The sequence below is a fragment of the Ovis canadensis genome, chromosome 10 (assembly GCF_042477335.2).
Source record: "Ovis canadensis isolate MfBH-ARS-UI-01 breed Bighorn chromosome 10, ARS-UI_OviCan_v2, whole genome shotgun sequence".
Classification (NCBI taxonomy): Eukaryota; Metazoa; Chordata; class Mammalia; order Artiodactyla; family Bovidae; genus Ovis; species Ovis canadensis.
Genome location: NC_091254.1, coordinates 30637684 through 30650076, shown reverse-complemented (window position 1 = coordinate 30650076; position 12393 = coordinate 30637684). Strand labels below are relative to the sequence as shown.

Genomic DNA, 12393 nt, shown 5'->3' with positions numbered 1-12393 from the left:
AACTAATAATGGAAAATATAAAACTACTCTCACTCGGGTGGAGGAGGAGGCATAGATCAGAGAGAAACGTGAGCACAGGGCCATAGGGACACAAGGTCAATAGCAGTTACTTTTGGATTCTATGTCATTTTTCTTCATCTGAGCACGGCCCGTCATGAAAGTGCATAGAATTGAATAGGAAACAGCAGCGTGATGATCGAAGCATCCAGCGCCAGTCCTCAGGCAGAGGGACTGTTGAGTGGTGCTCACATGCTGGGGGCGCCTGGAAGAGGAGGGCTATGTCCTCTCCACGGGAGGCCTATCAGCGCCATCGGCCCGTTCAGGACGGTGTCTTTGAAAGATCCACTGGGGCTGTTGCTTTGGCAGCCTCTCTGACATCGTGAGACGTGGTGTAATTGAGGAGGCTTGAAATGCCTCGTCTCAGGTGGGCTCAGGAATTGAAGGAAAGGATGAGTGGGCAGGACTTTAACCAACCCCCCTCCCCCATCCTTCCTCTGCTCTGACCAGAGCAATTGCATTTTATTTATTAGAGTTCACTGTAAGATTTCATTTTTATAAAGTTAAACTTAAAAAAAAAAAGACATCAAAACCTAGTGCACAGGATGAGGTCCTGACTCTCTCCGCGGGTACCCCATGCATCGCCTGGTCTTCCCTCAGTCTCCTAGCCTCACCTGCCAAGGCCTGCCTGACTCAGGTCCCCAGGCCAGGGTACCAGTGAAGGGTTCCATCAGCAGCCATGCTCACTCTTCCCCAGATGCAGCCTGCCTCCATCTTGCAACTCCGGCTTTACCTTTTATTTTCCTTTTTAAGAATGCCCTTCCCCACCCTCTCCTCCTACGTTAATCCATTTACTATAAAGGTTTCTGGTCTGTTCCAGCTCCTAGTGATCTCTCCCTTCACTGAATTCTTAAAGTTCGTATAGTTTGTAGTCCTTTGGGAGCCATTATAGTGTTCTGCTTTGGACTGTTAACGTAACTTTTAATACCCATATCTTTTGTCTCTGAAATTTGACTATAAGCTTTTCTTTTTAATAAATAAATAAAATAAATTTATTTATTTGGCTACACTGGGTCTTAGTTGCAGAACACAGGATCTTCAGTCTTAATTGGGGCATGCAGGGTCTTTTTAGTTGAGGCATGTAGTATCTAGTTCCCTGACTGGGGATTGAACCCTGGCCCTCTCCATTGGGAGCATGGTGTCTTAGCTCCTGAACCACCAGGAGTGTCCCCCAACTATAAGCTTTTCAAAGGCAGGGATATCTTTTTCTTTTCTAAGCCATGCTGCTCTCCTACCATCTCTCATAGCTTCTAGTTCACTATTAGTTTCGTACTTTTCAAATAATGATTTAGGGGTTTGTTTTGCCTAAATTTCAGTAAAGTGCTTTTTCTTTAAATAATGTACACACACACACACGCCAAAGTTGTGGAAATACATATTTAAAGAACAACCATAAGAAAAGGTAGTTGCTTAAAAATTGTTAGGCAAGATGTCAATGCTGATTTCTTTTATTAAAAAAAAGAGTAATCACATTCAAGTTTATTATTCTTTGATTTTGTTATTGTTCCCTTGGATTTTTTCCCCCAACTTCTTTAAATAAGATGGAAGTGGCCAAAGAACTTTTATTTTTAATAACCTCATGGAGGTTTAGTAGTCAAAGTCACTCAGTCGTGTTCGACTCTTTCGACCCCATGGACTGCAGCCCGCAAGGTTCCTCTGTCCATGGGATTCTCCAGGCAAGAATACTGGAGTGGGTTGCCATTTCCTTCTCCAAAGGTGATCAGCTTAAGTCAGGTTTAAATCCCTCATGGAGGTTAAACCAATGCAAAGTGGATAAAATCAGTTTTTCATAAATAATAATTGTTTATTTTGAATGTCTGGTCAATATATTAGCTACTTAAGTGTCAGACATTTCTAAAGTACAGATACTGTAATGTATTACAGGAGATAATAAAACATTTCATCCTACGGTTAGTTGAAGGTATAGAGTTTGACCAGATATCAAATAGAAATTTAGACATTATATACACTCAGATTGTGTATGGATAATCTTTTACACAGTGGGGGCAAGTCTCATGACTGAGAAAGAGAACTCATGGAGAATTTGCTTTGGCTATCCACCCAGAATTTCCTAATGAAAGGAACCGGAATAATTTTTCAGCTTTCTGGTGAATGAATGAAGGATGATCCTTATTTCTTGCTTCACTATATTAGTAAGACTTCAAGGAGGATTAACCTTTTCCGCAGATAGTTTGAATCTAGTTACAGTTGCATGACCGATTTTATATTTGAACACTGAGCAGCGTACATATTGGTGCCGTCTTATCTGCTTACGGCATAGCTAGAATTTAAATTCCATGTCATTAGGCTCTTTTATTTAGAAGCCTGCTTTCTTTCATTGTTTCTCTTTCAGTAAGATGATCAATCTGTCAGTGCCGGACACAATTGATGAGAGGACAATCAACAAAAAGAAACTCACCCCTTTCACCATTCAGGTACATCTTCCCTGTGTTACCTTGATTAATGTAGCATTGTGCTTAGAAGGCATGGGTCAGCACTGCCAAGCCAAGCTTTTTCAGATGCTCAAACATTATTCCTCCAACCCAGGTTGTGCGCTGGTGATCTGTCATGATCAGTGGGCACAGGGGAAAACATTTTTACTTCGTCTTTTATTAATATAGTGGGGCTAGGGGGAGTTGGTGAGTGTTAGTCATTGGGGGTAGACTTTGTTTGTTTTGGCCACTTATGAATAAAATTCACACTGGCTCAAGTTTTAACTCAGACTTCCCCTGGCAATTTATCTTTGAGCGGATGCCAGATACACAGCATTTTATCTGAAAAGATTAGCCTTTCTAAGAAGTGAGGGGGTGAACACGGGAAGTGCTCCGGCAGCCTCCACAGTGGTGAAGGGCGCAGCCGCCAGTGTGATAAATATAACTTATTTTTATGCCTTTGATTTGTTGATTAACTGGAACAGTGACTGGTGGTAAGTAAGCTGCGTTTCTGTGCTGTGTTCCAGCATTTTAACATTATTGTAATCTTCTCGCTCGGAAGCCACGTCTCACTTCTTAAATCATCAACAATAAATTATGTCCTGTTTGGATTTAAGCAACCCTGTGTTCCTAAAAAATGGAAGCCGTGATCAAAGCAAGAACTATGATTAAATGTTTATGAAGGCACTTAACGTCATATTTAATCTTGCTGTTAAATTTTAGTCTTTGCCATAACTGGACCCCGTATTTTTTTTACTTGTCATCTGAGCTCTGTGTGTGCTTGCTCAGTTGCTCAGTTGTGCCCGGATCTTTGTAACCCCGTGGACTGTAGCCCACCAGGCTCCCCTGTCCATGGGATTTCCCAGGCAAGAATATTGGAGTGAGTTGCCATTTCCTGCTCAAGGAGATCTCCTCGACCCAGGGATCGAACCCACATCTCCAGCGTCTCCTGCATTGGCAGGCAGGTTCTTTACCATGGAGCCACCTGGGAAGCCCTTTCTTCTGATAGTTCTCTTCCAAATTCCCTGGTGGCCTGTGTTTTGTTTCATTTTTGATTTATCATAAAAACAAGTTCTATAGATCTTTGATTCTGGTGAGTCCTGCTTTGCAGACCCAGAATAGTAGTACAGTTGAGCCTTGAACAACAGGAGGGTTGGGCTGTCAACCCTCTGCTCCATCTGAAATCTGAGTATAATTTACAGTCAGTGCTTCCTGTGCTTGCTTCTTCCATAACCATGGTTCTTCATCTGTGGATTCCACCAGCCGTGGATCGTGGAGGACTATAGTGTTCACTATATTTATACATTGCAGAAGGAAATGTGTACTCCGGTATTCTTGCCTGGAGAATTCCATGGGTGGAGGAGCCTGGTGGGCCCTAGTCCATGGGGTCACAAAGAGTCGGACACGACTGAGTATTTACACATTTACATGACAGTATTTACACATAGTGGGTCCATACACTTATGTGGGTCTGAGCAGCTCAAACCCATGGCTTTCAAGGTAAGGTCAGCTATATAAAAACCCTGATTGAAAACTTCATTGACCCTATTCCAACTGTATACGTGTTTCCTTACACAGATTGTTATTAGTTTATAAGAACATATAATCTGTATGAATGTGGGTAGGCATATGGGTGTTTGTATATATGTTGTGTGTACTCAAGGACCCTAGATATTATGGATACTCAATAAATTATCCTAGTAAAAATCACCTTGTCTTTTCCAGGAAGTTGATTTGTATCTTTTTCATTCCTTCAATATCCAGTCTGCAAGTCAAACAGCTTTATTGGTGTTCTCTCTTATGACCTCGATTTACATCAACAGCTGGGTTATTGACAATAACCGGTGACAAGACAGTGGCTGTCCTCAGAGGCGCCCCTTTGCTGCTGGCTGATGGAGATGCTGAGTGTGGCGGCTCCATCACAGAGCGGTGTGAAAAAATGGGGCTCGTGAGTTTCACCCTGAGCAGGGTGAGCTGCCTGAGCCTAGTGTCTAGGTGGCTAGACTTTCTCTTCCAGATATTCCTGCTTTTTTTCCGATATTTAAGCCTAGTGAAGACAATGCCTCTAGACCTGTGAACTTTCCAGAAGCAAAACACTGTTGCTTTGCCAATCGGTAATGATCATTTGGCATCTGCAAAGTCAAAAAAAAAACACTTGCATTATTTTTTCTCCTTCAGGAAAATTTGAACCTGGCTCTAAACTCTGCCTCAGCCATTGGGTGCCACGTGGTTAATATCGGCGCTGAGGACTTAAAGGAGGGGAAGCCTTACTTGGTCCTGGGACTGTTGTGGCAGGTCATCAAGATTGGGTTATTTGCCGACATCGAGCTCAGCAGAAACGAAGGTACGAGCAAAGCCTCAAACGTGAATAATGGCCTGACTTTTCGTTAATGCCGACGTTGAGGGTTGTACAAGGAAGATGTCATGAGTTGTCAAGCTCAGAATCTTCAGTTTTTGAAACTATAGTTATATCCAGTCCATTTTACTATAACACATTCTGTCCACACTGCCCAGACTTTTTAAAGCAACAGAGCAAATGCCTTTTAAAGACCACAGACTCATAAGGAGGCTTGCTTAGAACCTGTAGCTCTGTCTAGCTGTCTGGGCCTCCAACCTCAAGAGCTCTTCTGACTTCACTTCGCCTTTAGATGCTTTGCAACAAATTAGGCTAATTTAAACTTGGATGTTACAAAGCGATTCACATTCATATACTGCAGTGATAGTACCAGATTAGGAGAAATGCAGTCTCTTTTTACCAGGATTATAGGAAATTATATTTAGGGGTTCAGAGTTCTCAACCAAGGATTGGAGCTGTCTTACTCCATCCGCTGTCAGCATCCTAAGTGTGTCAACAGTTCAGCCTGTCCCTTGGACAGTAGTAGTTGCTGCTGCTGCTGCTAAGTCGCTTCAGTCGTGTCTGACTCTGTGCGACCCCACAGACAGTAGCCCACCAGGCTCCCCCTTCCCTGGGATTCTCCAGGCAAGAACACTGGAGTGGGTTGCCATTTCCTTCTCCAATGCATGAAAGTGAGAAGTGAAAGGGAAGTTGCTCAGTCGTGCCCAACTCTTAGCGACCCCATGGACTGCAGCCCACCAGGCTCCTCCATCCATGGGATTCTCCAGGCAAGAGTATTGGAGTGGGGTGCCATTGCCTTCTCCGGACAGTAGTAGTAGACCTTGACAGATATCAATACTAAGCACTGTTACCTTTCATTTTTCCTGTATAGATCCTAGTAATATGAAATCTGTAGCCAGATTCTGGCCTTTAGTTATATATACATTTTATTAACATGTCCAAATCAAAATACCCAGTGAAGACTTCTGGGGTACCATTTGAAAACCAGTGTATTGTATTAAACAGAATATAAAGAATTAAAAAGCAAATAGGGAAACTTAGAACACATTAGAAAGAATATTGACTTGCAAATAATGACCTCAGCTAAATTTAGACCTCGCTGAGCAGAAGTGATTTAATTCATCCGGGAAACACAGAGGAAAGAGTTAATTGCACTTTTTTGACTTGCTGTCATTATGCAGGTAAGCGTTTGAAATATAAAATGCCTATGGAAATAAACAAGAGGACATTGTCGTTATCACAAAACTGGTCTCTTAAAAGTAAAAATGCCTATCATGAAATGTGTTCTAACAGACCCAGCAGAGTATCCTGAGTCAACAGGCTTGATTATTCCCACAGCTCTGCCCCTGTATTCCTAGGCATAGAGCTGACACTCATTGGTGTCATGCCTTCTCCACCCATAGAGGCTTCCCTGGTGGCTCAGATGGTAAAGAATCTGCCTGCAGTTCTGCAGGAGACCCAGGTTCGATCCATGGGTCAGGAAGATCCTCTGGAGAAGGGAATGACTACCCATTCCAGTATTCTTGCCTGGAGTATTCCATGGACAGTCCGGATGTCGCAGAGTCAGACACGACTGAGCAACTCACAGTTTCACTTTCTTCCCCACCCCCAAAATGGGGATAATAAATAGGCTCGTAATACCTTATACCTCTTTTTAGGGAATAATACCAAGATGTTTATTCTATGGGCAAGGCTATACATCCCTTTATCCCAGAGAGATAGCTTGGAACCTTTGCCTTCCCAGCAGGGCTCAGTTTAAGTTGTCACTAACCCCCCACCGCTGATCCCCTGCATTTATTTAATTTGTCACTGATCCCCCTCCAAGTATCCCCTGCGTTCATTTTTCTCCGGTCTTTGTGTGTCTTCAGCACTCGCTGCTCTTCTGAGAGAAGGGGAGAGCCTGGAAGACCTGATGAAGCTCTCTCCCGAGGAGCTTCTGCTGAGATGGGCTAACTACCACCTGGAAAATGCAGGCTGCAACAAAATCAACAACTTCAGCAGCGACATCAAGGTAGGAGGACTGGAGTTGGAACGCGACTAAAACCACAGCAGCGGAGGGAATAGGCGTTAATGGGGACAGATAAAGATACGTGCTTCGTCTCTTCAGAAGTTCCAGGGCTGGTTGGAGTGGCCGGTGCTGCTTTGGAGCCCGTGCCGTTCTCAGGCCCGTGTGCAGTCCCAGCTCTGGGCCACGTGCATCTGTGTCCGAGGCCCTAGTCACTGCATGGCATCAAACATGATGGGTGTTCCCTAGAGTTTCAACATCCCAATACAGTGGGATGAGGGTGAAACAGACAAAGGGCAAGAGATAAGACTGATTTTCAGGTGAAGAGAGTCACCATAGGATTCTAATGTCTTTCTGATTTTGTCAACGGGAGCATCAGATGGGGATTCCTTTCCAAAGAAAATCAAACCAGGATTACTCTTCTAATTACACTAATCATAGCAAAGACTGCACGCCAGGTACTGTTCTAATTGCCTTATGCATGTATCAACTCCGCTAATCCTCACAACATGTCTTTGAGATAAGGGTTATTCTTTCCTCATTTTGCAGGTAAGGAAACCAAGGTAAACAGAATATAAGGAGCTTGTTCAAGTCCACAGAGTTGGAGAATGGGGCCCGGGCTCCAGTTGCACAGTTGATCTCCACGGTCCTTGACCACCATACACAGTGGTCCTCTAAAAACGATTTGTAAACTTCTTGAAAGCTTTGCATTTGTAGCAACCAGAGTGATACTGTAAAGATAATGATTCTGGAAACCATCTGCAATGAGAATTAACCCCAGAAAATGTAGAAGACACAATTAGTCCTACAACAGGGATCCAAAGGTTGAAAAGCTAAGGAAACATGCTTCGTGGTTTGCAAGTTGGTGACCATGTCAGGGTGAAAGGACCAGCTTGTTGGCATTGATGACGGATATATCCAGATAGAAAGAGCTTAAGGAGCAGGAAGGAATGTCAGTCCCCAGTAGGAAATGGGATGAGATGCTGGTGTGCAACGTGAGGAAAATAATTCAGTCTTCCACTTTCTCAAAAGTTAAAAATAAAGACATTTTCTCCGAAGAGGAAGAGTCAGAGGAAAGGTCACATGACTCACCGAGAGTCAACTCCAGCTTTTAATTCTTGAGTGACAGTTTCCCTCTTTCTCTGGCTTTTAGAATTCAAGGTCTGCCAGGCACAGTACCAGTTCGAGCAAAGCTTCTAGATGGAAAGTCCCTCATTCCTTAGGACATCAGCTAATAATGCCGTTTGTTTTTCCTAACTACGCAGGTTCATTGGTTAGGCACATTCTTCTGGCACGAGCAGCCAGCCTAGAGTTTGACAGCAGTTGGACAGCGTTATCTCCCTCTGCACTCAACAGTTAGACGTGGCCATGATTTCAGCCACACTTTTCAGACGAAATTAGGATGCTTAGTCTGAGCCATGAATGTACCTGATTTCCTGTGCCTGAAAGGTCGTGTTCTTTAGAACATGAGACGGGAGCTGGCAGGCTGAGCACAGGCACTGGGGTCATGGCTGTTCCCCAGGAGCAGCTGTAGCACCACCGAGGTCAGTGCTGAGACGTATAAGTCAACGTCTGGCAACTTTAGGGGATGCCTTTAAATCACAGCAAGTCAGCAAAGGAGGGGAAAACACCCAACACAGAGTGAGTGAAGCAGGTTTCTTAGAGTCCCATGGAGTCAGATGACTCTTAGCAAAGCTAAACAGATGTGGCACGTGACATGCAAATTTTATTCATGCCTAACATCTGCCTGGCGGCTCAGATGGTAAAGAACCCGCCTGCCAATGCGGGAGACCCGGGTTCGCTCCCTGGGTCGGGAAGATCCCCTGGAGAAGGAAATGGCAACCCACTCCAGTATTCTTGCCTGGAGAATCCCAAGGACGGAGGAGCCTGGTGGGCTACAGTCCATGGGGTTGCGAGGGTAGGACACAGCTTAGGGACTAAGCAATGAAACAGCTGCGTGGAACTCTCACTGACTTTGAAAGAGCTATAGCAGAAAGTAAGAGAAGGGGAGGGTAGGAAGAAGAGATGTGAGTCTGGTTCCCGGATGCAGCATCTGTGCCTGGCAGTCTCTTCTCATCTTTCTAAGGTCACAAGGGTGAGCGTACCTCTGGTTTCCTCAGGCTCTAGCCAGTTTTAAAAAACAAACGGAGAGATGTCAGCGATTTAAATAACAAATTACCTGAAAATTTGTATGCTTTCATTGAATGAGACACTTTGGCTGTGATTCGGAAAATTTCTTGTCAATAAACTTATTTCCAGAATCTAAGAAAACATAAGAATTCAATATCTATATCCTCTCTGAGATAACTAAATTTAACCACTTTTTCTAGCTTGTTGATCAATATTAAGTGCACTTAATATTTCTCCTTTGGCATAAAGACTGCTTGTGAGTGCTTCAATTTTTTGTCTTTGAAATCTTTTTCTCTTGCTGATTGTCCATTTAAATGTATTTTTAAACTCTGCTTTAAACTTCTGCTTCCTTTTTCTGTCACTTTTTTTTAAAATTAAACCTTAGCTGACTGACTTCTACAGCAATATAAAGGTATATATATTTTCCTGTATATAATTTAATACATGTAAATAAATTATTTTCTCCCCTGAAGGCAGCAGAATAGTATTTGCTTCTTTGGGTTGCCTTTTATGTATGTCCTGTATTTTTAACTATTATATTTCTTTTAAAGAGAAAGGCAAATAAATATAATATGTAAAGGACAAGTGGAAAATTAAAATTAGTGAATGTTCCCAGCTTTGTTAATTAATTTGCATTCTTGACTGATAGTTGGGTAAGAAATGAAATATGTTTGCTTTGGGGAAATTATTGTTGTGCTAAGTGTGTAATTAGCTATGCCATCTTGTAATTGTAATTTCCTCAATTCTCACAGGACTCGAAAGCTTATTACCACCTGCTTGAACAGGTGGCTCCAAAAGGAGATGAAGAAGGTATTCCTGCTGTTGTTATTGACATGTCAGGACTGAGGGTAAGTCCACACCCCAAGTTGTGTGTCGATGCCATTATTCCCCTGCATTGGCGGTTCCATTGCCCTGCAGGATGCTGGCTCCAGAGGTCCATGAGTGGACATCTCTGCTTAGAGCCCTGTTAAATTTTTAAAAACTGTTAACAGTTTGGGGCAGTAATTGTGGAAAATTGAATCTGGAAATAAACATTAAGCAAGAGGAGTGGAGTCCATGCATTGCAACAAAAGATCCTGAATCACACAGCGTAGTTTCTACATACCACAACCAGGACCTAACTTGGCCAAAAAATAAATAAATATTTTTTAAAAGAAATTTGAAAGAAAAAAACTCATTCCTGAATGAGAAGTAAAGTATCTGAAATATATAATCTATAGTATTAACTAGTAAAGCATCATTTTAAGAGATAATTCCAGTTTTAGTAAGTTCTAGTTGTCTGAAAATTAGTGCTTTCATAGACTTTTAAGAGCATTAAAAGGCAGTGAACTGTATTTCAACAAAGCTTAAGTCTTCTATTAAGAGTCTGCTTATAAATGACTAGAAATTCTCTAGTCCTGTTTGAATAGACTTTTAATATGTTAAGGAGTGATGTTCAATCTGAAGTCTGCAAGGCCAAATTGGTATTATATATTTATCAGTGATACTATGTAGGTTAAATTTTATCTTGTCAGAGTTGCAGGTACACTAGCTGAATGTGGGTAAAGAAGTTAAACTAATCAGAAGCTCTTGTTTGCAGATGTAAATATTTTTAATGAACTAAAAATAACTGTAATTTATTATTTAATAAATGACCTTTTTGTGAAGTCTGTACAAGAAAATTGCCTGGAGAAGGGAACGGCTACCCACTCCAGTATTCTTGCCTGGAGAATCCCATGGACAGAGGGGCCTGATGGGCTACAGTGGGGTTTCAAAGAGTCGGACACGACTGAGTGACTAATACTACTGCTGCTGCTGCTGCGCCAGAAGATAATAAAAAGAAAGCCTAGTGGTTGAAAATAATTAAGATCAACTTAAATGATAAAATTGTAGAATCTACTGCATCTCTTTAAAAACGAGACAACCATTCATCTGAAACGGTCCTGCCCTGTATAAAGATAGGAGGACTCGATTAATTAAGTAGATATTCCTCTTACTTGAAACTCTGATTTGTGTGTGTGTATGTGTGTTAATCACTCAGTCATGTCTGAATCTTTGTGACCCATGAACTGTAGCCCACCAGGCTCCTCTGTCCATGGGAAGATACTAGAGTATGTAGCCAGTCTCTTCTGTAGCATCTTCCCGACCGAGGGATAGAACCTGAGTCTCCCACACTGCAGGCAGATTATTTACTGTCTGAGCCACCAGGGAAGCCCCCTTCTGATTTGGGTCCAGGCAAATAGGAGGAGTGCTTTGCTGTTATTAGGTGTCTACCTAAGGTTGAACACGGAGGGTTTCGGTAAGATGCCCGTCTGCTTTTCATGTTGCCCGTGTCTGCTTTGTGCCCGGAGAAGCTCTGGCCCAGCCTTGAGATGGGTGTCCTCTTCCACCGCAGGAGAAGGACGACATCCAGAGGGCAGAATGCATGCTACAGCAGGCGGAGAGGCTGGGCTGCCGCCAGTTTGTCACGGCCACAGACGTTGTCCGAGGGAACCCCAAGCTGAACTTGGCTTTTATTGCCAACCTCTTTAACAAATACCCTGCCCTGCACAAGCCTGAGAACCAGGACATCGACTGGGGGGCTCTGGAAGGTAACTGGAAACCAGTTGCGTAAATGTTCTGAGAAGCAGCCACAGTTCTAATTCAAGAGTAATTCAGAATCACCTCCTAAGCAAACATAAGCCCCTCACGTGGGAGATTTGCAAACAAGCCATCCATTCTCTGGTACCTAACAAAGAGAATAAATAGATTAATCAAGTCAATTACAGCCAAGGAGGAATAATCAACTACCATTCTATCGCATCCATTATACATGGGCTTCATCCATTATCAGAATTAAATGTTTTAGGGAAGACAGTGCATTTAATTATCGGATGAAATAAATCCTGAGTTCCAAAAGCCTAATTTATGTACATAATGGACTGAGTGTTAATTCCTAGAGGCAAGAAATTGCAGCCACTTGTCATCTAAAAATGATATTTAACTTATGCTAAGAGGTGCTTACTGAGGTTTTTGTTTTGTCTCTGATTTGGGTAATGGGGGTCATGGAGTAATATTTTGAGGCAAAATCCATGACAGTTATATTTAGGGGGTTAATGCCCTAAACCTAGACAAAAGTCACATAGCTTTTAGTCTGGTTCTGATAGGTGAAGTTGCCAGAGATGTTTCTCTCTTTTTTTCCCATTGTGAATGAGTCCCAATATTGAGATAGAAAAATCAATACAAAAATAATAATAAGTGAATATCCCCAAAGAAAGGAAATCTACCTTTTAAAGAATTGGTTAATCCTTTTCTACAATGCTTTACTCCAGCTGGAAATGCCAAGTCAATCCATGTTCCGTCACTCTGCATTTGTATGCCTTTCATGTACGGTGGTCAGGGGCCCATGCATTCTGTTGACTACCAAGTTTGTAGCCAAGCCCTCTCATCACCCA

The 12393-nt window shown here is 42.6% G+C and overlaps 1 protein-coding gene across 5 annotated transcripts in view; it reads left to right on the top strand.

Moving 5' to 3' along the window:
* The window catches only part of LCP1 (lymphocyte cytosolic protein 1), a 93515-nt gene that overhangs the window by 62500 nt on the left and 18622 nt on the right, over window positions 1–12393 (top strand). For all 5 annotated transcript variants that reach the window (XM_069601295.1, XM_069601299.1, XM_069601296.1 and 2 more), the window contains 5 exons: window positions 2411–2492; window positions 4668–4833; window positions 6714–6856; window positions 9733–9828; window positions 11355–11550. In XM_069601295.1, the coding sequence (XP_069457396.1) occupies window positions 2411–2492; window positions 4668–4833; window positions 6714–6856; window positions 9733–9828; window positions 11355–11550 (683 nt within the window). The remainder of the gene's footprint in view (window positions 1–2410; window positions 2493–4667; window positions 4834–6713; window positions 6857–9732; window positions 9829–11354; window positions 11551–12393) is intronic.